Source organism: Apostichopus japonicus, chromosome 19 (genome assembly GCF_037975245.1).
Source record: "Apostichopus japonicus isolate 1M-3 chromosome 19, ASM3797524v1, whole genome shotgun sequence".
Taxonomy (NCBI): domain Eukaryota; kingdom Metazoa; phylum Echinodermata; class Holothuroidea; order Aspidochirotida; family Stichopodidae; genus Apostichopus; species Apostichopus japonicus.
Window position 1 is genome coordinate 2,340,136 of NC_092579.1, and position 27,885 is coordinate 2,368,020.

The window sequence follows — 27,885 nt, forward strand, 5'->3', positions numbered from 1 at the left end:
AGGCAAACAGTCGTACACTTTTCCATTTCTTTTAGATCAATGAAAATTAGTGAGGAGCTTGATAAAGATCGGTACACCCAAACTACTTCGTGCGCTGAAATAGCTTGTGATTCTTTGAATGTTTCTGGTAAAGTAGCCTAGTATGCCTTAAACAGCTACACTCTCATCAAAGACATGGACAACTTTCAGAAAAAGCAGATGATGGCTGGAATGTCAGGTATTAAGTTCACAGTTAGGCGTACACTAGTAATCCCAAACCTCCAGTGTATGTACTTAGCTCCGTTTAGCGTGAAGATTAGTTTCGCGAAATAACTACGCAAGGTATTGGCATAGAACTTAGAAGATCTAGGCTATGTGTAACTGTAAAATCAGATGCTTAAGTTTCTTTTCTCTAGGCATCAAAGAATACACTGATAGTACACAGTAACAGACAGAGTGGTTTCAGCCAAATGAAACTAATCAGTATAGGCCCTTATCATGTCATCTACATTGTTTAGGCCTAACATCAGTGTCCGTTTTTTATGGTTTTCAGTCAGCCTTTGGATATCTTACAGTAGCTTATAATTTATGAAACTTCAGCCATTGCACTGTATTGTTCTTCAATTATTTTACAGAGTTGACAGACACAGTTTGCTTATGGTACTCAGATGTTCCTAAGCGGTTACCTGCGATTGTACTGTTGCTTAGTCAGCAAGGTTTTCCAAATGCAACAAGGGTTGTCCTAAACTGGTTAGGCAATTACTTTGAACATTGTAGGAACTACCAGACCGGGAAGTTTCCAAATAAGCAACAACTTCTTTTCCTCATCGATAGCTTTATCTTCTTCAAAACCGACCAAGTTCAAGTTCAGGTGAGCAGAGATGCACAAGTAAACAAACAGTGGGATTTTTCTTCCACCAAGGATGCCTGAACAGTTAGACATGAACACAAATAGACAATAATTTGTTAATATAATAACTATCCCCTTCTACAGTACATCCATATCGCTCCATATCTCAGTATGATTGTAAAGAATTTAAAGCAAAATGAACTATGTCTAATGATTCATTGCTCACTGAGTCATTTCCATTCAGCCTTTAAATCATCATGCTACGGTATGTGCCAAGTCGAATGTCAGATATTCAAATTTGTGGATTTGCAATTTCTTTTGATTTGGGAATTAAAAACCAAGGAATAATTGGAAAAGCTTATTATCAAGTTTAATATTTGAAATAGCCAAGTAGCTGCACAATAAACCATGTCATTAAGCAGATCTTGTGTTAACAGATACAATTTTCAATATTGCATCATAAACCTTAGACCTGCTTCATGGATACAGTTGAAAGCAATATACAGGCTTCAAACATATATGTACATATATCCAGGAATTGAACCATTTGTGGAAAAAAACCTGTTCTTTATATGGTATAAAGGTAAATTTATTATTAATATGTACTATTTATTGATAAACGCACTACACAGCTAACTCTTACGAGAGAACTTCACCTATTGGAGGAAATCTGCAAGCATTTCCAGCGGCAAGCAAGCTCATCTTCTAAGTTCCTGACCTTTGAAGCTCTGTTTGGTGGGAGATCCATCCCCAGTGATAATGTTGAAGAACACAGACAGAAGATTCTCCATAAGACGGTATCCATGGCTTTGTCTCTCCAGTGTCAAGAGGTCCTGGAATGTGCTGCGGTGTGGTTACATACTCAGGTTTGATGATTTTAATTTTGCTATTTTTATGTCATGATCTTCGTAAAGATGGATGGACCTAAAAGTTCCGGAAGCTGATGTTTGGTTTCTTACTTCGTGTTGTAAAAATTCAAAAAGGCAGTGAAGAATTATTGCAACAGAAACAGTAATTCAGTTTTAGCTTTGGTGAGTCCTTTATAACTCACTTTTGACTTACATGAGAATGTTATGACAAGATCTCAGATGGCAGGGGCCTAAGATGTAAAACAAAGGACCCTGCATGGTATATACTTTGTTTCCTTTCATATCCAAACTAGTGTTATAACCAATGGTAGACGAGAGTTTAAGAACCCCTTCGTAAAAGTGAGTTGGCGTAACACTGTAAGAACATTTTTTTGATAATTTCAAATGAACAACCCCAAAATTGTTAGCCTCTTACCATCCTCACATGTGGTTATTGCCTATCGTTTGCCATGCCAGCACATCTATGCAGCAGCAATACACCACAAAATGCATAATATTTGGTCCCAGAAGTGGAACTTAAGCTCCAAAATTTGAAATATTTATGAGGAATAGGATGGTTGATGGATGCTGGAAATGAATTATTATTGCTTTTCTTCTTTTCCACAGAATCTTTCACCTTGTGCCATGGGACTGGTTGATAGTATCCTGATGGATTTCTGTGACCTGCTGCCAAACACCTCACACGCACTTGAGAGATTACCTGAAGTCTGCCCTCAGTTTCTAAATCAGTTACTACCCTGTGTCTTCAGCTATCTCTGTGTTCAAGGTATCCTTCTTGTTTTTATTCCTAGTATTAACAAGAACTTTAAAATAGCTAAAACAGCAACTTTTTGAAAATCATGAGATTGCAAAAAAGAACTGTACATGCATTTGGCAAAGCTTGAATGGATAATTAATATTCTGTTCTCCTTTGATGGATCTGAATTTTGGTTTCAGCAAGTGATGCTAATGTTTGATTCACCTAATATCTGGTTTAGCTAATATCTCCTACAAGGAAAGGTTAATCTGTCCGAAGTACTTAATATTTGTTTGAAAAAGATCATACTTTCAAAAAGTTTAAAATTCATATTGTGACATTCAGTTAATGCAACAATTACTTTGTACAGTTGGTCACAGAGTTAATAGAATAAATTGGAACACAATTTATAGCAAATTCTGGACAGTTTATTAGAAATATCTACTTCACTGGTGTTCATAGTATCACAACAATGTTCGTTTTTCAAGATTTGCAGATTGACACAAGTATTGCAGTTGTGATTCTTCCTTATGAATCCCTTTATAGCCCCTTTATAGCTGCTTTAGGAAACATCAAAGTCCTGGTTATCAGTAGTCAAAGTGTTAATATTATTTGATGACCATAGCGATCTTGTTCCTTTGCAGGTTACAAAGATGAAGAATTTGAGCCTTGGACATCCATTTTTCTCAAAATTTCTGCTAATTGGCTGAGCAAGAACCCAAACGTTTGCCTCCTCCATGCGACAAATCCTTTTCCACAAAATGCAACGTTTCACAAAGTCTCGAAGGAGAAGTCCGTACCGACAGTGGGTCCAGTTGGTCACCTTCTCCTCTTTACTGTCATGCATCCGCTCTGGAACTTAAAATCATCAAGAGAAAATCACAAAGAAGAGACCTTGGTTGTCTCAAAACTATTTTACTATCTCATCCAAGCCATAACTGCTACTCTGCAGATTGAACGAGATGGAGACAAGGTTTACGTTATCCCGAGGCAGGATATTCTGAATGTTGTGACAGAGATGAAGAGAAAACTGAAAACTATTGTTACATCGGAAACAGCAGTAGAGATGAGCCTAGATAGACTAGCAGAGGCTGTACAGATCGGGAATGCTGCCAAGCAACTCGAAATATCTTCAGGTACGATGGTGACACTTCTTTGAATGATTCAAGCATTTCTCCTGAACAAATTTGTTGCTTTGATTACATTTGTCTTGACACAAGAGCAGATTATTTCAATTGATTTGGATCAATATTTTCTGACAAAGACTCCCTTAACAATATGGTTCACTAAAGCTGGACTGGTAAATTTACAATTCATATGTTGATGCAAAAACATATTTATTTTTCAATTTGGTTTTTAACATGTGATTAGTGAAAAAGTACTCAAGATCAAATCATGTTCAATACGTACTTAGTGGTTTACTTTTAACGTTTGGAGAATAAAACCCTCAAGGAAGGTGTCTCAAGTTGTTCAGTTGTGCGTAAACAGTCTTACTTTTGAGTTCTATTCTACTTATTCTGATTAACTGCTCAGTAGGTTTGGCAATATTAACGACCAAATGCTAGAAAGTGTTCCACGACTGAATAGAAGGTAGAGCTAAAAGAATTTAAAATCTTACTCTAAAATACAATGTTTTAGTGGGTTGATAATGTAGAGGATGTCAAGGGTGTGTATGTAAAATTGTTATTTGTTTTGGAAAAAAATTCTCCATTAATTTATCAATTGTTCTCACCAAACGAAGTACAGTATGAAATTTAATGTGGCTTTGTTTGGATATGTCACACTTGGGTAATTATGAAAATCATGTTAACTGTCCCGGAAATTTGGGACATTTCAGCTTACCCATGTACAGTATGCACTTTAAGTATATACTCTGTATAAGGAATGCATTGTTAGTTTATGGTTCTACATGACAGGTGACACTTAATCAAGCTTTCACTTAACGTTTGTAGGTTTCTTCTATTTTAGGTGAAATCGAAGACCTTTGCGAGGGGTTGCCACCATCCCACTTACTAGATATTGTTCTGCACTCCAGACATGAATAAACTTTACAGTGGCCAAGATAATTCTGGATTATTAACTTTGCATACACTAATATAGTTTTCAAATTATGGCTTCCAGACCAATTACAGTGGTACCTCATGATATGAGGCTGAGTTGGAAAAGAAATATCACATTTCGCGGATAGAGAGACTGACTATTTCTGAAAATAAGCCAAAGAGATCTGTTGGTGCTTTAGGATTGCCTGCAAACACATTGTGGCATCTTTTTTACTGAGTCATTCCTGTATTGCTACTACTCTGTGTTAATTTCAATTGTAAACAATAGTACTTAATGGCATTGAAGACAACGATGAATTTGTACAGCAAATCGATGGGCATACCACACTCGAAATCGTCCAGTGAAGTTTGATTTCTTGCGGATGGCAAAAGGAATCTATGCAATGGCGATGCTGTGTATGTGTGTGCGTGTGTGTTGCTTGTGAAGTTCAGGAGTAAAGCTTGGATGAACTTCAATCTTGATATGCAGATCCACCTTAATAAGTTCCAGAAAGGTCAATCTTTTTGGAGGGTGAAGTCTGGAAACCTTGTAACATGGTGTAAGATCCATCTGTATTAGTGTACACGAGATCGCAAACATTTGTTTATGGAGGCCAAAGGTCATTTAAGATTATAAAAGGTTAACAGTCTGAAGACCTTGTATAAAGTAGTACCAAAAGTACACCTTGGATGAACTCCACCTTAGTGAGCACAAGAAGAGTCACTTTTTCTGTGGATCTAGCTAATCTACTGCAAAACCTGAGGTCATATATAGTGTTGCCAGGATGCTGACTGAATATACCAACCCTACACCAATCATGTGATGTTTGCCACAAGTTACACCAATGGTGGCAAATTAGTGAGCATAATGTAAGCTATAATAAAAGGTACATTGCTTTGGTGATACCACAGCAAAGATGAACATCGAATACTGATGAAATTGTTGTGGTTTCATTTTGTCACATTTTTCACTTCCCCTTTTAGGGCCGAGTCTGCAGTTTTTCTACAATACTCATGACTAGGGTAGTTATAGTTTCATCACATTCCTAGTTTACAAGAGCAAATCAACAGTCACATGATGTAGAAACTGAAAAAAGAAACTTGCTTGATATGATATTTTTATTTAATGTTATGATTATTATTGCAAATCACAGAGACAATGTTTGTTACAAATTACCCATGACACCATTTGATAGTAGCCTGTGTGTTCAACCTATCAAGCAACTGTACTTGCAGAGAATCACTTATCACTTATCTTAACATAGGATGTAGGGAGCCAAAATTCCTCCCGATCAAGTTAATGGATATTCTAATCCTGTTTGTCTATGTGGGTTACAGTACCTGTTACGCAGAAGTGATGTGAAATAACAATGCAGACAATGACAGGTTGCTTTTTTGCTACGAATCTTGATATTGCCTTCAGTAAAATACAAAATCACACTTCTGGGATTCTATTTCCAAATATCATGCAGGATATTTCTGTCTTATAAGTAAAGGTTCCAATGTTAAACTTGATCTATTGGGTTGGAACAAAGTATTAAAAGATTCAAGATACTGCATTTTACTAACTTCCAAGGAAACTTACTGACAAGGAGAATAGGAGATACTACAGTAGAAGGCAAGGAACTGTCATTGATGAAACTTGAAAGTGTCTTGTCACAACCTTGTTATTCACAATCCTTGCAAGAGACTATTTTTGCAATTATTTATATAGTATCTGCAATTTCTCATTATTCATCCAATCGTTACCCCAAAACAAATCTTAATTTACCCCATACAACTCTTATTTACCCCTTACCCACACTATAACTCCCCTCCCCCTTCTCCTACACACCAACTCTTTTTTATATATCATAATTGCAAGCAAATTCAATTATCTGCAATTCCTCATTATTCATCCAATTCATTTACCCCACACAACCCTTTATTCACCCCTTTACCTCACACCATTTCTTATTCACCCCTATACCCACACACACCAACTCTTATTCACCCCTTTACCCCACACACTCTTATTCACCTCTCTATCCACACATAATTCTTATTCACCCCTTTATCTCCACACAACTCGCATTCACCCTTACCCCCACATAACAACTCTTATTCACCCCCTTACACACAAAAACTCTTAATCACCCCCTCTACCCCACACACCAACTCTTTTTTGTTGATATCATAATTCCAAGCAAGTTCAAGGAACCTTTTCCTGTGGTATTACATAAAGACTACGATGTTAGCAGCTGGTTTTAATTAGGTCTACTGTATACGCAAGGTTGTAGAGCACATGTTGACCCAGAGGAGTGGTCTAATTCTTCCGGGCCAAATTAATGTAAACTCTCCAACTAAATGGTTTTCCCTGGAAGCAGGGCCATGGCCCTATTTACACTCACCACTCGGTCAAGATAATTTGCATATATAAGTAGTTATTTTTTTCCCTATGACTGATTGCTTTGAACGTAATTGACATAAAGTGAAACATATTTTTCTTGAAGGTAACATGAAATATGCAACCAGCTTTATATCCTCCATTTATTGGCTTCCCATAGTACAGAACCAAACAGTGATATGATGATCTTCAGGTACAGGGCAATACATCAGTTCCTCAGATTGTCGGCGAGAACAAGACAAGATATTTACGTTGAGCTGATGACGATATTATTGCTCCCTAGTACGGTTTGAACTTCCTGGCTGCCTTCATAGCAGCTATCCGTTCCTTGTCCTCCTCAAACTTACGACGTAAATCTGCGATATCTGCGGAAATAAAAGCATGAACTATTGAGCCTTAGGGGGGGTGGACAGGTAGGAATAAAATCCTAGCATGAACCTAAGGGGGGGGGGGTATGAAGTGTTGGACAGGTAGGATTGAATCCTAGCATAAAGGGGGGGTATGAAGAGTTGGACAGGTAGGATTAAAATCCTTCTTCTACTAAAGTAGTGTTTCACTGTACTAGAAGTAAATTTTGTGGTAGATTTACCAAAACACTCAGCATTATTGAAAGGTGAATATCTTGAAACCCAGAAAATAGCCTTCACAACATCATATTCCTGTTTCATCGCCAGTGAACAATTTACATGCCAACAATGACATTCTTCCTAAGTTTCTTTAGAGCCCTGGTCATTCATGTTTGGAATCTATGCATATCAATGCATACCATGTTCACCAGCCAAGTTCTCACAAACAAACACAGAATCGTACACACAAATACACACCCTAGCAACTTCCCACAACCATAAGCACTCTAAAGATAAAATGGATTAAACACATATTCCTTACATGCCAGTTACATTATATATTGCACAACCAGCCTATTCTAATTAATTAATATACTTGAGTGACACTTTGCCTTAGTTAAAAAGCCCACGCTAGAACAAACAGGATACTCCTGTCTGTTAGTCTGAGACTTCTCAGTATGTTAACAGTTTATCTACTTTTTCTTCCTAGTTTTGTTTCATTTTACAGTGTCACAAAATGTTACAGGGATGTAGAGATAAACCATTGAACTCCCTTTTATGTATGTCCTTTCAAATACATTTTTGAACAATATATTGTCTTGAACCTAATTTCCCTTACTTTTTCCTCTAGAGGCTCTTAAAAATGAAGGCCTCTTTTTCTGTTCAAATGCTTCATAAGCATGTTGTTTCTATTTGCCCAATGTTTGCCTCTTAAACTTACGGTCTCTTTTCGACTGCTTGATCTGGAAGGTGTAGAAGTTGGCGTGTTGCTTTAATTTTCTCTTCCTTGCTGCTTTAGCTTTCAGCCATTGTTGCTTTTTCTCTGTCCTTTGAACCACTTTTTTCTTTGTTTTCTTGGTAACGGTGATCCAACCATCTTCGTCGGGAACTGCTTCTTGTTCTTTGGCTAACTCTGCTTTCTGACGTGTGCAACAAATAGAAGGCATGTAATAATACAATGTAAAGCCAGCATGATACAACGACATCGTGTAAAGATGTATTACAATATCAGAGTAACTAAAATTACTGACCGACAGCTACATCTTACAGAGCAAGCCAGACCATTTCACCACAAGTGGTTTTTACCTTTTCCTTTTCTTTATCATATTCCTTCATGAAGGTGTCGATGCTGGTCTGCAGCTTCTCAGGGTCTGGTCTGCTTGCTGCATAAGCGGAGCACCATTCTAAGAGAGAAAGACAAAATTACTGAACATTTGAAAAAGCAAGAGTTGATCGTGTCGACAAGACTAATTTCATTTTTCAAATTTTATGAAACCTGTTCAGTGCAAATACCACATGATGAACTACAGAAGAGTTTATCCCAGAGGTAATCAGTAGACAGCCCATGGACCAAATCCTGCCTGAGAAAGACTTCAATCCGACATGAGAAAATAATCTTGCACAAAAAGGGTATGCACACCCTCAAGGCATGAGCAAACTATCAGCTTACCCTTCAACACTGTTCAATCTAGGTATGGGGAGATTTGAAGTTTTATCTGGCCTTTTGGTCTAACCAATATATTTCACTGTTCCTCCTAGAAATTGAGAAATACTGGTGTAGCCTAATCGTGATAACACGTCCAGGGGTCGTCCACCCAGATTTTTATATGCAAATTGGTTGACACATCGGTTCAGGAATGTGATGCAGCTCTAAACCAAGGGTTGACATCAAATTTGATGCAAAAACATGAACAGATGTTACAGTTTCCTGAACTAGAAAACTACCTCATTGCTTGCAAACAATTTGATGCAGAGGTTCCTATGAGCTACTGGGATCAAATGTCTAGTACCTCTCAGCTCTAGGAAACTATTCTGAAGCATTCCAATTAGTGCACAGTCAATTTGTGAATAAATGTTTGAGATCATACAAACAGTGAAAAGTGCTTCTTTATATATCTGAGGGACCCCCTGGCATTCGACTAAACCCACAAGTTTTCTTGATGTTGTTAACTCAAGGGTGGTCCGGTGGTGCAAGATGCAGTTTTATTGTTGAAGCTATCCACTGACTTCTTGATGAATATTCTCTAAAGTTTCCCTTTTCTCAACATGTTCACCACAGCAATCATAATATGTGGGAATAAACAAGTACTTGTATCAGCAATTTTCATCTTCACTATAACCATGCATCAGTACTTACTCGCCATTCCTGTCTTGGAAGTACTTGTATCAGCTTCCAGTTTCTCTACCTTCGTGAGTTTCTTGATAACGTCCTCTAAAATCTTAAAATTTGCAAAAACTATAAAGGCCACAGAGTAAACCTTGGGAGGAAAAGATGATCAAAATTACAAATAAGTACAATTTAATACTGCTAATTGGTTTAATACTGTATGTCATTGTAACTGACATTTTATGATCGTTTTTTTTTTATGACTGAATAACTCATTTTCATTCAAATGTTATGTACAATATTGTTTAAACCTATGTTATGTTATCTATTTCTAACACTAAAGATTCTTGTCACTTAGCAGAACACATCATGCAGTGGATTTACGGTCAAACCTACACAACAGTAGTGCAGTTTATACACAAAGGGTCTTATCAATTTAATGATTTATGAAATTTATGTTACAGAAAGCATAATTGTAACTAAACATCAATGTCGGACAAACCACCCCCCCCCCCCTGGAGGGCAGTTCGACTCATGCATAGTTCCACATAATGCAGACTTTGCAAAATATGTGAAATATCAAATTCTTACATCAATCTTTATGGAAACACCCATTGTTTCTTAGAGCTAAGATGAAAAAGTCAATTTACAAATCTCCTTTCGATGGTTCAAGAAATATGCAATGATACTGTAAATCTACATTTCCATCTGGAATCCACGCAACAATAGATACGTGATAACATTGTTTTGTTGTACAATACGGTAAATACCTGGTTTACACCGGGTTTCTCCTGTTTGGTAAGTTCAGTCTCCTTCGCAACCAACACCGACATCTCTTCCCTGTGTAAACTCTCTATTTTACCAAAGCTACCAAAGAGTCTCTGCAAGCATTCCTGTTGGAAAATAATTCCATACTATTAACATACACTGATATACAATTGATTTGCAAGCAGTTTGAGTGTATGTGTGTGTATTTTGTATCTTTCACAATGTGGGCAATAAGATTGCTACATGTATGTTTATTATACAAGACATGTATTAATATATACAAGTCATGAATATATTAATTGTACAAGGGATATTCTAGTGTCTGCCCAGGGAGCTGCTTCTCATAGCAGCTCCATGGGCAGACAATGTGGTGCCTGCATGAAAGAAGAAAGAATTCCATGCTACTCATGTACTGTACTTTAAAATCCACATTCTTAATATTATGTAACAACAGGTAATTACAAAATATTGTTGCTTGAATGTAAGGTAACATTTCTTTTCTCAAGAAACACCTCTCTTTCTTGAGAAACACACCAGTGGTTGGTTAATAAAGTAAACAACACTTTACTTAACACTTTACTTAGCCTACTACTGTTCATATATAGTAAGCCTTGTGTACCGACACAATTGGAACATAGAACTGCCCCTGTAGGCTATAGCTACTGTACAGAGTGACTAGTCTGAAAATTGCAAACAAAATATTTGAAACAAACACTAATATTTACAGTATCCACAATTCCAGATACATAGTGCCTATTAAGGTCATCATAGTTCAAAATTGGACTAATTAAATTATGACAAAATTTGTTGAAAGTTTGCAAAAGTTTCTTCCTGGAAACTCAAAGTTATTCATGGTTATTGATAAGACAATGAAAGAGAATTAGCCTTGAGAACAAAGGATTTGAAGAAGGGTGTAAAATATGAGGTTTAGCATGAATGAATCTTATTTCATTTTCTAATACTTGTATTCGAAGAAAGCCCTGATGATCTTGAAAGTTACTAACCTCATTACAATAAGGAGGCAAATTAGCAACAAAGAGAGTTCTGTCTGACGGTTTCTTGGCATCTTCCTCTTTTGATATATGTTTTCTGTAAAATAAATATTGTGCTACTTGGCGATCCTTGGAGAACCTTACTTCAATAGCTGTAGAACAATTAAAAATCAACGGAATAAGAATGAGAATATGGAAATATATATATATACTTTTTTAATGTTCTATCAATTGCTATATTCCTTAGCTAGTTGTTCCCAGGAATGTACGTTCTGATGATCCCCAAAATATAGGAATGTAAAACCACTCACTACATTCAACAACGGCATTGCTATATATTGATGTCATGACCTTTTAAGGGTGATTCAAGAAGACCAAAGTTCTGCTGCAATACCAAAATCACCTTTGGAATATGTCTTTGTTTATATCAAGATTAATATTGCATTGTAACTTAATATGCTAAATAGGTAAAACAATAAATTAGTATCACCCTCCATTACTTTGGAGTGAATGAAATAAATCAAAACTAGTAGTGGTAGGCCTATGAACCACCACTCACCAGAAGGGGGGTTTCACTGGCCCAATATATCTGTGTTCTATTCACCAAACCTACTATCTCTCCTAATCCTAGGCTACAGTGTACATATTGGTCATTCTTTTTCATTTTCCCACCATTGTTCAGACATCCAAATGATAAAACCAGGAAAAATCCTTAAAGATTTGCCCTAAATTCTTGTACTTTGCAGAATTATATTACAGCATTCACTATAGTCAAGTTATTAACCGTTCTATAGGCCTAGGCCTATAATCTACAGAAATAGTGCATGATACGGTTCCATGTTTTATTGCAGCTAAGCCATACGACTGCATTGTGATCCTTCGGTATTTATATGCACACACAAGCAAAATTAGGTCTATTAGTATTTAATCTACGACTTAGTTTACGGTTAGCCCTCCTGCACATTGCCAAAGTTTCGTTCATGTCGCAAAACTAGTCCACTATACACGAATACACCATTAACGCATCTGCAATGTTACCATGTGGATAAATTGACATTAATTTTACTACTACTGTATTGGAAAATATTTTTAAAAATTAAACAAAGTTTTATGGAAAACAATCAAAGACAACATACCATGAAATTTTCTCGAATTGGGTTCACCTGTCATTTTGAGAACTGACTACTGGAAGACTCGGTAATGGATGTCACGACCAAACAATCAAGGCAAGGCAAGTTGTAGGTGTCAGGGTTGATCCTGGCGTTCTGCGTTTCCCCTTCACAGAAATACATGTACTGTAGGTCTGTGCTGTCATTCCCACATACGATTATGAGGCCACATATTATCTCCACATGCCAGGCGCTTAGCGTACTAAGTATTACTGACCAATTCTGTCCAAAGATCGGGCCGTTACCGCAACGTAACACGGGTGGGTCATTTCTTTCAATGCAGTAACAATAAAGTAAAAGGATCTTAGTCCCGATGTGTAATAGTCAAGAGAAGAAAAAATGAGTGCAAGTAATGTTTCTATAGCTAGGCTACATCTGGAATGTTGCTTGCTAAATTGCTGGACTAATACGTCACAGGATATCCCACAAATTGTTATTTACCGGTCAGGCGCCTCTCCCTCCTACAAACACAGCTCAAAGATTGTAACTTCATACTAAATTTTGTGGCAAATCAATCCGGAAAGAAGCATGAGGGAGTAATTTAAAGGAAAACTGCGGTGCGGTCCCTGATTCCAAGGTCTATATGCTAGGGACTGTGGTTTCTGACTTAGTTTTCCCACCGGCCTTGCTCCAATAAAGAAAAGGATAGCCTAGTATAGGAACCGCCACCAACCTATAAAGGACCATGGACAGATCCATGGCTCTGGGGTTGCTCTTGGGATGGGTATCGTGGTAGAGTACATGACCCTCGGGTTACTGGTATGTACGGTAGCCAGTTCACACACCAAATTATTTGCTTATTCAAGATTTGTTAGTGATGTGCTTGTTTTAAAGAAAATACAAACAAATAAACAAATTGCATGATGAAATACTCATCTTCGCATTGTGATTTATTACTTTATTTCATTTTTAACAAAGCATTGTGTGTTTGGCGTTTCCAAAGCATGTTATCAGTTACAATTTGGTTACCATAATCGTTTATAATATCTGCTAAATTTATTCCCCGGTGGACGTAACTGATATTACGGTTTGTATTCCTCAGTGATCCAATTGTGACTAAACCAATGGTAACTTTAGAACACATTGTGACGTCAGTTATTCAATTTATGACGTCAGTTCATAAATTTTGACGTCATCAAAACTCACGTATTGCCACTTTCAGTCAATATAAGTCACGTAGTCGCTTATAACTGGATCATCCTTCTCAATTTGACAAAGGAATAATCCTTATGAAGAAATCTTGATTGGTTGTTCCATAAATTGCAAGTTTCACCCAATCCAACCACAATGAAATACAATTTAAAATGCAGTTTTCCATATGTTTGCTATATAGGCTAAAACATGATGATCCAATAAGAATTCACAAGAATGCTAGATACACGATAGGCCCTATAGGCCTAATTATTTTATCATATCAACATCATGGGTATTTAATAACAAACATGCTTCATAAATTTAACGGTGGTAAATCGTACGGGTGTGTCACGTCAGAATTCTTTATACGTGTTCTCTTATTACGTCATACAACGATAAATGTAGGTCAGTGATTTTCAGTGATGTTGAATTACGACTGCATACACGGCGGCGTATAAAACAAAGCGAGCAGGAACTCGACTTTGAACACGTGCCGCACTGTAGTATACATTCAGTTCGGTAGCTACAATACGGGATATCGATTTATAATTGAAGTTATTATATTTGAAAGAATATGCGGTCTTGTAACTGACATTCATACTGTATTCGTGTCCTCCAAAACTTTACCCTTAATTGGTAGTAAACTGTCTAAAGCATTATTCTAAAAACATGAGCAATATTTCCGACACTGCTCGTGAAAGATGAACTTTAAGTTTGAAACGAAAAATATCATTACCCATTTCAAGAAGAGCATCACCATATAGGCTTGTATTTATCGAAGGCCTTTTTCAGAAGTTCCATAGATTATTCATTGTATTTCCTGGCGTGGTAACCAATTTTAGACTCATTTGTTCGCGAAACTAGTATGTGCATTACCCCTCCCCGTGTAATAGGGTAACCTTTCTTTAACGAAACAATGTACTGCCTTTAAATTGGTTTGCCCAAAGTTAGTGAACTCGCCTCTCCTTTAATGTTAAATTCAATATACATATGCATACAATATATGGAAGTAAGGCGCAAAGAAGATTAAAGTGCGTATCATGCTTTTAACGTAATCGGCAGTTTCCTTGAATTGCACAAAATTAAAGAACTTATGAAATCCGATATAGCATGGATAATCAATTTGGTGATATTTCATTAAACTATATAACACATAAATAGTATTTTCAGATCCCCATAAACTTGGATATACCCCAACAGATTACGAAATATAGCCCGAGATCCTCATATGGGTGGACAATTAAACTCGTATCCGACATATTAATACAAGTAATTTATAACACTTCTGATATATACCGCCAATCAACCGAGAAAGCAAAGCAGAACCACTTCCAGCTTGCCACAGAGAAACCCACTCGTCACCCCACTCGTCACCCCAACCACCCCTGCCCCACCCTCCACCCCATCCCCAGTTTATAAGGGAAACTTCTGCATTGATATGCATATTCATAAATCACTCAGTGCGAGTCGTCGGTGATTCTTTGCCCCTTGGCCAATCCCCCACTCCCACCCCCACCACCACCACCACCTAAAAAGCGAAGAAATTTTTATTTTATTTTATAAAAGTATCCCACGGATATTAGTTCTCTTCCTGCTTGCTTTCTCCATTTACTTCATCTTTACCTCATTTTTTCTTAGCCTTTAATTATTAACTTGTTTACTAAGAACCCTGCAGAGTCATATGAAAGTATCCAGGCATAAATTTACAAAGCACAATAACAGAAGAAAATGAATTAAAATATTGCACGTTTCCATAGCAGAAATGAAGAAATAAAATGGTCAGCTATAGCTGTTTCATTTCGTATTACACCTTACCATAATTCATTTATTAAAATATTAACAATCATATAGAAATGGCTGTGAAATGTCCGAAATAACTCCGAATAAGTAGGGAAAAAAGTAAAGTTTCCTTTATGGAAGGCATGAAACTCGCAGCACGACATTTGTTTAACCGACTGGAAGACATCATAGTGATATAGCAAACATAATTTATACGACGCCAGTTTTGGATGAATATGGAATCAAACTTAACCACAAGTATCATTTAGCAATACTGGTATCATTCTCTTAAGTCAAACATAATATATACCCAAATTGATAAAACAAATTAAGTAGCAAGGCCTTTTCTTCGTGTTTATTTAACGAACTTATATTACCCTTTTTTAAGTCAAGCGATAAAAAAAAAATGATTTTTTGTCGGAGGACCAGTAAACTATACACAAGTATATGTGGTCTCGTGGGAAGTTTCCTCAATAAATGTTAATAACAAGAGTAAGCTAATATTTAAAGAAATCATGCCTGCCTTTACGGCATTTTCGAAAATCCAAACTGGGTATATCTCCAAACTTTAAAATAAGATTTTAACATCACCCTTACGTAGAAAAAAATGTTTCAATGAATTATTTGAATTGTAATTTCTGATTTCTCCGTTATGTCTGAAAATAGTTTATTAGGAAACATTTTAACTTTAAGGGAAGAAAGTTGGTAAATTTATTTAGGCATATAAATTGAAAGTAAAACGATTAAACCCTTGTATATCTTGGGTATGACGTCATCACTCCCTCACCTCCTTCCTCCACCCCCCCCCCCCCTCCACTCTTTACAGCCAAGAAAAGGTAAGAAAAACTTAAAAGTCAAATTCTTCATCTTTGGATGTGCTTTTTAAAAAGTCTGATTCGTGGTAATCTTCGATCCTTGGTTCCGCTTTTAACACATCTTCTGGAGAATCTGCGGTATTTAGGCATTTGTTGACATGTTTTATAATTATGTCTAATCGTCTGTTGAGAGCGTCATAGTGTGGCTCATATAAAACGGGTGCGATCAAATCTGTAGATAATGACTCCCGCATGACGTCACCTAATTTATATTCATTTTTCTGCAGAATTAAGAGCCTTTCGTATGTAGATTTACGTATTCTGTGGAAAGGAAAAATGAATTGATATTGCGAATGACCTAAAACCGACTTGTTTTTGTTTTATAGTCATTATAACATTAGTTGTAAGAGTTTTTATGCGTTTTAATGCCTCATTAAAACTGAAGGGAGAAAATGGAATTATTGACACCTCAAATCCCACCACATGAATGCAAAATATGACTGGTCAATTTGTCTGACTATGTGATTCAATGGCGGACAGTTTATATTACGTCATATACGAGACAAGCTTTATGTTAATACTTATTTATTAATGCCATATTCATTTTGTATGCTATCATACAAGCAAGGCATTCATCAATGACATAAACACAGCAGGAAAACGTAAAGTACGGGTTAATATTACACAGTAGTTTGTTGCAACGATCGGTCACTCTCGGCTCCTTTAAGTTCTATGGACTCTTTTACACTGTTTTACTTAGCGTCGCATTAAAACGTGATATATTTCAAAGTATTCTTAATTGCTTACTTTAACTTGGCAACTGTAAATCACATTGAGAAACCCGTCCAGGTACGTGTATTCTGCGCAAAAGGTCTAACTACTGTTACATTTAATTGTTATCAACTATGATTATTTTATCATTTTGTAAGAACAGATTGACTTACATGCAACATTGCGTGAGAGGCACTAAACATGACATACAATCCGTCTTGTACTTCCCGAAACTGAAAAAGACAATTTAAAAGAGAAACAAATTTAGGCATTACCAGATTTATCTAGGTTATGTTTGATGAAAATGAATTAATCATCAAATGTAGCATTTATACGTTGGATTACAACTAAAAAAATTCAAACTTTTGCATGGCAATGTCAAATATTGATATTTCATATAAAACCAATGTGACTTATTTAGTATTTCGTTTTTGTCTTAATTGTTAACTCATTGTGACATTTAAATATTGTTTTCCGATAAATTCCACACGCATATATCCATTTATGACACTTACCCTCTTCCGTGATCTAGGTGTAAAATGGCTGAAAAATTGCCAAATAATTGGAATGTGTTGTAACTGTGCCTGTCCAAATTACCTAGAAAATTAAAATACATCAAACAAATTGTAAACAAACAGGATACCGGTTAGTACATTAAATTTAGCATTTGAGAAGTGGAAATGTATTATAAAACTGGAACAGTTGTTACATTACGTAACTTTAGTTTGACGATCTCAAGAAAAGGGTATTCTTATATATGATGGTCACATAATAATGACGTAATTGATGTGTTAACCATGCAAGGAATATCAATAAAGAAAAGTGACATAAATGGATTAACCGGCGGCTTTCTTTGAACAAACGTCAGCTGAAAATCAGAGAAATAACTACTGACTAACATTATCCTTCAGAAAATCAGATATTTATTTTGCATTGTGTCTTGACTATACAGACTCATTCACCGAAACGTTAAAACACAAGCTTAATGTTATAAAACAATTCGTATATGACAATGAAGATGTCGATGTCATCTCATGTATAGTATTTAAGGTTTAATTAAACTTCAGAAACTGTACGATGTTTACACACTACATATTCTCGGCCTATACCAGACTGAATGCTATTTACATTGTGAGATGATTTACCCATTATAGTTCGAGCGGTGTCGTTTCATCCTTGTTTCAAGAGTCTAGGCTACGTGAGAGTTATAAAGAGTTAAAGGGTGTGAAGACTCGCGCACAAAGAAACGTCTCATGCCGCTAATCTGATCTAGTTTCGAATGAGGTGTAACAGAAGTGTTGAAAGCCACAATCGATCCCAGAAAATACACACACAGCTTGCTACCGTCGTTAATTAGAAACTAGTGTACAGTCAGTACATACAGCTACGGTCAATACCCACAACCCAGTGTACATAGCAGCGATGGACTTCTCAGGTCTAGATAAAAGATAACAAGGTATCACGTTTCATCACTGTCTATACATGTTGTACCGACAAGAAGAAAACTTCACTTGCAAGCAACGGAAAATTAACTTTTTCAGAGCGCGGCACGCGTTTTGGGCAAGTCTTCAATGCCTTTAAAGACTACTAGAGCTATGCATGCTGTAACTATATGTTGGAAATATCACCTCAACCAGCGGTCTACTATAAGTATGAAGAAAACATACTTTGATGTTTAACTTACCTGCAAAGAAATCAAAAATGGCTAGGTCGATAAGGTCCAGAAGCCTTCTGCCGGAGTTGAACGGATGTTGTTTCATTACGACACGTTTACAGTAGGAAGGATCCTTCTCCCATCTTAGCGTCAAAATCAAGAAAGAGAGTAACCTTGTTATAGCTTTAAATGTCTATAGGTCATAGTTCATCGTAAAGACAGACGACGGCATATAAATGTTCGGTATCACCCGCTTATGGTGGATGAAACGTGTGTTATTGTAATTACTTATATCCCTATTCTAATCGGTGACCAGTCTTGTGTGAAGATTGCATTTGCCAGGTGCTCGATGCATTATATAAAGGGATATATTGCGCTGGCTGAAGTTGGTTTCTTAGCAACATTCCTGAGGAATTTCTGCATCGCTATGTTGAAAGCAATTCTCACAGTATCTTGTAACGCAGAGATAAGAGTATTGTTTTATTTTTGTTATTTATTTTGTTTTACTTTTTAATTTTTTAATATTTTAAAATCACATCTGGCAATAGCAGAGAGAATGACGTCATCGGGCCATTTGGGCGGAAATGACTGTCTCCCCCCCCCACCCCACCCCCTAATGTTTCAATCTTTTATCGACATAGAAAAGTAATATTTCTAAACAAGATTTGCATTTTGATGAAATTATTCATTTACGGAGAACATTGACTAGGTAAGCAAATATTCCAAATGCATCATGTTTCACGGATAAATCGATAAGCAGTTTATACAGCCAACGTAAAGCTATTGGAGAACCTCTGACCTGATGACATCACATAAGCATATACCACCGACTGTATTTTTATTTCCTGGCGTAAGTGAAGGTTTAACAAATCAAAATAATAGGTTCCATTTTTTCAATCAACCATATCTCGAGATATGATTTAAGATATTGAGTTTGGGTTGTCAACCAACAATATTTTTCACTTGATAGTAAGTGCTAAATTGTCTGCCATCATAACTTAAAATAAATAACATATTATCATTTTCATAATATACGCGAGGAAACATGTATGTATTTTAGATACTCCTGCAAGCAGTAACCTCTCGAAGAAGCCTCATTGGCTTATCAAAGCCGTAAGCTGACCGAAGTCAGTCTCTTACATTCATATTTAACGTCCATGATTATGAATTGTCAATTATCAACAACTCTGTAACTGGACGACATACATTAATCTTGGAGTGAACTGGAAGATAAAGAAGGGGGTCTGGTCACCTGGCTCTAGATGGAACTGAGATCAAACATATTACGTCAAGACAAAATTTATCTCACTTGTATACAAGTAACAAATATGAACATCACTTTGTGATTATGTCAATAAACTCAACATGACCATCGTAACAATGGGATAACTCTATAAGCGGTTTATTGCGTTAGCTATTACAAGTCAACAAAAACATACTCAGTTATAGTTCTTTTGCTGTAAGATCTCTTAAACGGGTGAGTCCAAGACGAACGCTTAGCACTAGTTTCGGGTGGAAGGAAGGCTGCAACACTGCCCTCTACTTGGTCAGGGTTACCGCATACGGGCGTCTCTGCGATATCACAGTGCTGGTCACAATCGGTCATAAAACAGAGATTGTTAGCTGGACAATAAGAAAGAAGACCCCAAATTGTAAAATTCAGATTAGTATTTGATTCATTAATTAGTTCCCATCAAAGACAAAATACAAATGGTTAAGGGGGGAGGAATGTAAGGGGGGAGGGGAAAACGGTACTAAAATGCAAGTTGCACTACTAAATGTATTCATACAGGTTACGTACACATCAGAGTGAACATTTCACCTACATAAATGTAAGATTTAACAGCTATTTCAAATATCTCTTCTCAAATATTTAGCAACTAAAGGGTGGTAGAGATATAGAATGAATGACGTCACATACCAGGTGATCTGTAGAATGCTCTGCTTAAGCTGCTATCCGCTCTATCGTAGATATCTCGAGATAGATTGAAGATACGCCCGGCGTTAGGAGGGACCCTTCGAAAATCCAAAATCCTGCACAAGAGAAGTCCAATGGTATTTTTTTTCATTAATATGTATGAAACTATCAAGGGTGCATAAAGGTATATGAACCCGAGGAGCAACCACCATATTTGTTATGAGTTGGGGTACGCGGAAGATATTACGTCGTCTTGGGGAGAGAGTTAAGGGAAGTCCCAATCCCTATATATATATCCCTAAAATATTTGCGAAATGGACGGTGCCTGGATGCAAAATGGTGCTATATTTTGGAAGTTTTGAAACAATTTTTACAATTTTACTTTTTACATGTTTTTATATATATATATATATATATATAAATGAAAATGAAAATATATATATATATATATATATATATATATATTATATATTTATATATTTTTTCTATTTTATATATATATACACTAACCATTATGAACATTTTGTTAAATTATGTCTGTCAGTAGCGGGATGATCCTTTTTGATGTTATATGTGTATTCACAGAAGTACGAATAGTTGCGCCTCTGTTTGAACATTCGTCAACGGCATATTCATCATCTTTATCACCAAAAATCATCGTCTTCTACGTTTTCCTTGTCAGTATGTCCTTTTTATCTTGCCTTCACCTCCCCGTCCCCCCCCCCTCCCCCTTCCTCCTCTTTTAAATGTGTCATTACTTACCTGTCGAGATGGAAGGCTGAAATTTCTGCGTTATGTCTCTCAATGTCAGCAAAATAATAATGATCTGGAACTGTTTCGTAATCTCTTGGAACTCTAATCAAACAAATAAAACAAAAACATGGAAGAGATTTTTGAAATGTGCCTAAGTGCTAAAATAAACCCTCTCTAAACGCCATGTTATGTCTTGCACAAAATGCAGAGGATTTTAGTTACCTGAGGGACTAATTAGAAAGTGAATATTACAGAGTGAATAATTAATGAAACAGTTCAATTGCCAAAATTTCTCCTTTTCATAGTAGTGTGATTAAACATTTAACGTAAAGCTTAAACAGGATTTTAAAGAAAACATTCGCATTCTTTGCAAATATTGCAAGGAAGAATTAATGTTTATCAGTCTTAATAACTCTATGGAATTTGCATTCGAATCGCATCGAAACTTTACCAAAACACACATACACACACGCAGGTGTGTTTAACATTAAGACTGAGGACTCCCTTGTTCTTTCCATTGTTCAAATCCACGAACCCTAACATTAATAATACCACATAACAATAGAATTCTTCTGATGACGTGGTGATTCTTTAGAAATCACAAGGACCTGGAATTCTTTTGTTCAAGTCCTCAGAATACAAAACAAGTGCACACTTACACGCACACACACAAAATGTACATCCAGCTATTTAATAATTTCTATAAAATATACTCAAAAACGTGGAAAGCTTAACCGTAAATATTTGGAGATATTTTGGTTTTATATGAAAGTATGAGAACATATCAGAAGTTAATTTTTTTTAACTCCCATTATTCAGAATGGTCATATGTAGACACTGAAAAAACCATGCTTGATTAGCCTATGTACCAAGTAGAGAAACTCCAATGGAAAAATACAACGAATGCAAAAACTGGCGTTCCATAAAGATAGCTACCTCCATGGTTTAACAAGTGCTTCGCCTCCATCAGCGAAAACGAGGAACAACTTCACCTGAGTACCTCCACTTTTAGCACCTGAAATAACAAAAGGGAAAGATGTAATTGATTTTACTTCCATAATTCAGGTTATGAAATAACTGATGAGTTGTGAAGATATTTTTTGTGTTGGGTTGTAATGTGATATCACTGTGTACAAACTATTATGTACCGTATATGTACACGTAAAATTCTCTATCTAGCGAAGTTGAGATCATGCATTTTAGAAATGGGGAGGGTTCTGCCCTGGTGTCGGTGAAGTATGGAGGGGTCTGGTGGTCAGAGGAATAAATCAAAGTTTAGACTGAAATGATGCCTTCAAGACTAAAAACTAAAAAACAAGGGGGTTTAAAGGGGAGTGTACCCCCTCCCACAATATCTTGAAAACTGAATTGCTTGATAAACATAACCTTTACTCAAATATTCCTTTTCTTTGACTATGAAAGTATACAGAGTAAAATGCAGCATGAAGTCATCCTCTAATCCAATGCAGAAATGTACACTCTGTAGAACATTGGCTAGAAATGTAACTAATAGAACCCACAATTGATGATCTTTATATTTATGTAAAACATATAAAGGGATACAAGTTTCAAGTTCGCCCTTCCATAATGGTTCATGCACCTGCCACCACCGCGGGGGGAGAGGGAATTAGAATCCCCGCCCCCCCCCCATTTTTGAAATCCTGTGCACTTGCAGGTTTTATACTTACGTGCCCGCAAGATCGGAGTTGTTCCTAAGTAATTAAGGTAATTATTAAATAATTCCGTATTGTTATATGAATACATCTCATATCTGTTAATGGCCCTGTGAAACCTCTGCCAAACCTTGCGGTGTTTCTCCCTGCAACGAAAAAAAGGCATTTAAACTTGTTTTTAAAAAAAGTACAGAAAGAAATAATGATGATTTCCTCATTCTCGTGCCCGTATATATATACATGGCACTTTGGTTTGTACATTAACAACACTAATATTAATTATACTTATCGAAGTAAACAAATTATAAAGTGTTTGTCACATTGATGGTAGTTATCCTACATTCATTATAACTATTTGGTATTATTCTCGGGAGGCATTTCTCCTCCCCCCCCCCCCCCCACTTCACTCACCCGACCCATACCCCTCCAGATGAATACGACAACAATTATTGTTTTTGCTTTAATACTTTATTTTACACGTCGAACTGATCACTTGACGTGTACTTATTTAGCAACAATCAATCATTGTCACGTGACTAAAAGGGTTGCCTATTTCCTCGAAATTATATGGCAAGATATATTATTACTCCTGTAAGAAGATCACCAGCTCGTCAACTGTTTGCTATAAAATAAAAAACCCAGCAAATTTACTAGTATCATTTCTCTTAAAGGGTGTGAAGACTCGCGCAAAAAGAAGCGTCTAATGCCGGTAATTTAACCTAGTTTCGAATGAGGTATAACAGACGTGTTAGACACCACCATCGATCGCAGAAAATACACACACAGCTTGCTACCGTCGGTAATTAGACACTACAGTGTACAGTCAGTACATACAGCTGCAGTCAATACCCACAGCACAGTGTACAAACGATACAGCGATGGACATCTCAGGTCCAGCTAAAGATAACCAGGTATCACGTTTCATTACTGTCTGCATTTTGTAGCGAAACGAACAAAATGTCACTCGCAAGCAACAGGAAGTGAACTTTTTTTTCAGATGGCCGCACGCGGTTTGGGGCGAGTCTCCAATGCCTTTAAGGTAGTTATATCAACTCTCTTTACCAAGATTTATCTTGGATGTGTGTATGTGTGTATATACACATATAGACCACGACATTACAAGCATGTTAGCTTCTATTCATTTTGGTTTTAAGCAATTGATGAAAAAATTATCTCCAATCTTTGAAATAAAAAGCGGATATGATGTTAACAATTGATAAATACAAAAAACATTCCTTCCACAAACCGCTGATGACTCACAAAAACAATTTGTATGACAGATGATACTGATCCACGTATACCTTTTTTTTACGCCATTTTTCACAAACACCATTTGTCGCCATTTGACCACAATGATTTTGTTTGCTTTCTACGTTGCTTATAGATTTTTTTATTCTTTGGCAAGTACAAATCGATCGATATTTTACTGTTTCAGCTAAATATAATTTGTTCTCTATTGACATAAAACATCTAGCTGACAATCACGCTCCTATTAAAAACAAAGGTTTTTTTTCCCTCTCGTTTGGAGTATTTGTTCTGCCTTCCACTTGTTATAGGAAGAGGATACTCGACAAATAGACGATAAAAGTCATCTTGGCATGAAAATCGCGGAAATTACAGAGATTTTAACTTCACGGCTTTTATTTAAAATGGAAAAGGTTGTAACGTTGATAATGTAGAGGCACTGATCGGTAGAGAGGGGGAAGATTGATTGGTGAAAATTTGTCTTAGTTCTGACTTTGTGTAAAAGGGAGGCAGATTGGAACAGTATGTGCTATTTTGTGAATATTTACGTTCATTCACACAGAGAAATAAAATTTCATTTAGAAGCTAATAAATTTAGAAGCCAATAAATTTGGAAGCCAGTAAATTTAATAAGGTGCATTACATAAATATATATATATATATAGAACTAGTATTGTTCGATACAGGTGTCAAACGCCGACAGTGAAATTACGGCCTTCCTTACCGGTTTCGAACCTCTGGACATACAATCAGCGTCCATAGCCTAGTTGGTTAGGGTGTCCGCGTACAAAGCGGGAGGCCCGGGTTCGAATCCCGTGGAGGCTGGAAGTTTTTTCACTCTTCTGGATTTTCCTTCTCATTACGTTTTCAATTATATATATATATATATATATATATATATATATACTCGTGTCGAGTGTATGTATCAATGGATCATACATTCCATCAACCACCCACCCACCCACACCCACTCAAACAGTTCATATATACATTTCATCCTTTGAGGAACTTCGGCTATGCAATTCGCTCCGGTTCTATTGTATCAACTTGTCTAAACGATACAAATATTACAGGCGCCAACGTTCATAGTTTCAAAGGTTCAAATACTTCGTTGTTTCAGCATATGTTTCAATGCATCCCTTAATGCAGGTTAAAATGATCATTTCTCTATCTCTACATATAGCATTGAAATTCCGTGTTAAAATCGGCTGTGTATACGATTTCTGTAACGATATGCCAATAATCAATAATTTAACAACGTTACCCGTGTAGAGGCGTTGTATTTGTCCAGATGCTTCGAAATTCATCATTTGGTCATTCCTATTCCATATACGTGCTAAGTTATATTCTTATATATACGTGCTAAGATTAACCATAAACGTGCTAAGTTATACCATATACATTACGCTAAAGTTAATGAACTTTGAATTACCGTTGCACGTAGCCAGCATTATGAGTTGAAGTCAAGTTTCAAATCCTAAACTTATGGTAAATGTTTTCTTTATCTTGATTTCATGAAATGCAAGTCCGAGGTAACCTCGATAGGAAGGTACTTTTGAGTGGGGGCTGAAGACTGATGGCCGGCCTGGGGGAGGGGTCTAAGGGGAGGGGGTGGAATTTTTTTGCATTTCCAGGTGGCCTCAGATGCAATTTGGTGCAATATAGCACACTTCAACCCACCCACTCCATTTTGTATATAATTTTGCATTTTCACCTGGCCTTAGATGCAATTTGGTGCTCCAAATGAGATTTTTTTTCTCATTTGGAAATGAAAAAGGGGTTTTCTGACTTGCGAAGCGGGGGGGGGGGGGGCGGAATGATACTTCCGCCCCTCCATATTTTTCACTGGGGGGCTGGCGCCCCCCAGCCCCCCCGGTTCCTACACCCTTGAGTGGGTATCATAGCCGGAAATATCTCACCCATCCGTGCTACTCCCACCCCTCGCCGACACCGCCCCTTCCTTCCCCGATTTGGTTCAATAAAGCGGACATGTCCAGCCGACAGAGGTCGTGAATTTAACGATTGCAGTCCCTTTTGTTACTGAAATTTAGCCTATGCGTCGATGTCTTTATCAGAAAACCAGAAAACCAATCAGAGAACAAACAGGCTAAAATAACAAGAGCGTATAAAATTTTATACCAAACAGGTAGCCTAGCTTTAAATTTAAGCACTTAACGATATTGTCTTTTCTTTAGGGTTTCTTCTTGTTATTTACTCACAAATACACGGCAAGAGACATTGTTTGTATTGACTTAACCTCTGAACATTGTATTCGCTCGGATTTTGTTTAAGCAAACCCATCGGAACAGAATTGTATCCAAGTTATCGATACAGTTTTCGAACCATGCATATAGGCCTGCCTGTAATTTATAGGCCTATATATATATATATATATATATATATATATATATATATATATATATATATATATATATATATATATATATATATATATATATATATATATATATATATATATATATATATATATATATATATATATATATATATATATATATATATATATATATATATATATATATATATATATATATATATTGTAAATAAATAGTACAATGTTGAAATATTAAACTCATACTTACGGCTCACGATCTCGTATTAAATAATCAGAAGACTTCAATTTAGGCACTGAATTGTAACTTGGGAAATCTCGAAATAAGGCCTCAAATTTGTTTCTATTTTCAACTTTTTTGTAAGGTATTCTTGAGCGTTTTCTACTCGCAAAAAATAATGTACTGTCATATGGTAACCCTTTTTTCCTCATTACTTCTCTCTCCTCATCTGATGTATCTTCGTGATCTTCGCTCTGCGAGGAGGAATCTACAGATGTATTGCCGCTTCTTTTTGGTAGAACTAAGTTCTCTTCTCCTCCTTGTGCAATCCGAACATTTCGTCCGTGTTGTGTTGCCCAAAACACAACTGTTATCCATAGAAACGGAACGAGTAAAACCACACCAAAAACCCATCTTTGTCGAAGTTTCATCATTGGTGATAAATAGAACGAGAAATCTATCTCCACGATAGTTATATAACTTATAAACCAAACTGCTTTGCCGTATAGAAATAATTTACAACTGAATTCCCTTAGCAACACATTGAAAATGAACGATAGGCTGTTTAGATTCTTAAGACCTTGACTCGATTATTGGTCTTTATTAAAAATCACTGCGACAAACACGCACACGTAGCCACTCGCGTGCGAAGCCTAACGGTACGGTAAAAAGGCGAAATATATATATGTATATATAGCTCTGTATACTTGATACCACTACGACACACGAACAAATATTGACTAGTTTACAAGTCCTCACATGCCATGATTAGTCCACGTTAGCTGAAGCGTGAAAGGTTGGGGAGAAAAAAGTTTGGCATAAAAGTCTAAAGCGGTACTGTTGTTTGGTCTATTTAATTGTAATATAATTCCACTGTTACTCAGTTAAGGTCAAACAACACGTTCATATTAAGAATATACCTGTTCGCTGAATAGCAGAAATGGATGACTGAACTAGAATGAAAATAGAATTCAGTTATGAATAATATAATAATATAGTTTCATAAGTATTATGAAGTAAACCGTGTAAGCCAGTACCGTAGGTGGGACAACCGACGTTGTATTTTTTTGTATAGCCTAATATAATAATCACAATAGGCTTTATGATAT

The 27,885-nt window shown here is 36.4% G+C and overlaps 3 protein-coding genes across 3 annotated transcripts; 1 reads left to right on the forward strand and 2 right to left on the reverse strand.

The window, feature by feature from the left end:
- Positions 1-29: 29 nt before the first annotated feature.
- Positions 30-5,402, forward strand: LOC139959769 (integrator complex subunit 15-like). The gene is made up of 6 exons (XM_071957610.1): positions 30-217; positions 615-850; positions 1,462-1,695; positions 2,305-2,464; positions 3,079-3,570; positions 4,403-5,402. The coding sequence occupies exons 1-6, from the start codon at positions 175-177 to the stop codon at positions 4,477-4,479; spliced, it is 1,242 nt and encodes a 413-aa protein (XP_071813711.1). The 5' UTR covers positions 30-174; the 3' UTR covers positions 4,480-5,402.
- Positions 5,403-6,699: 1,297 nt separating this feature from the next.
- Positions 6,700-12,766, reverse strand: LOC139959770 (ribosomal RNA-processing protein 7 homolog A-like). Its single transcript, XM_071957611.1, has 7 exons — positions 12,429-12,766; positions 11,305-11,444; positions 10,303-10,425; positions 9,563-9,683; positions 8,512-8,609; positions 8,147-8,345; positions 6,700-7,224 (listed from the first exon to the last, which is right to left on the reverse strand). Exons 1-7 carry the CDS (start codon positions 12,460-12,462, stop codon positions 7,139-7,141), a joined length of 801 nt encoding a protein of 266 aa, XP_071813712.1. The 5' UTR covers positions 12,463-12,766; the 3' UTR covers positions 6,700-7,138.
- Positions 12,767-15,206: 2,440 nt separating this feature from the next.
- Positions 15,207-27,611, reverse strand: LOC139959771 (extracellular serine/threonine protein kinase FAM20C-like). Its single transcript, XM_071957613.1, has 10 exons — positions 26,807-27,611; positions 22,974-23,104; positions 22,222-22,300; positions 21,295-21,387; positions 20,536-20,648; positions 20,054-20,237; positions 18,645-18,757; positions 17,476-17,557; positions 17,134-17,193; positions 15,207-16,510 (listed from the first exon to the last, which is right to left on the reverse strand). Exons 1-10 carry the CDS (start codon positions 27,208-27,210, stop codon positions 16,222-16,224), a joined length of 1,548 nt encoding a protein of 515 aa, XP_071813714.1. The 5' UTR covers positions 27,211-27,611; the 3' UTR covers positions 15,207-16,221.
- Between the last annotated feature and the right edge of the window lie 274 nt (positions 27,612-27,885).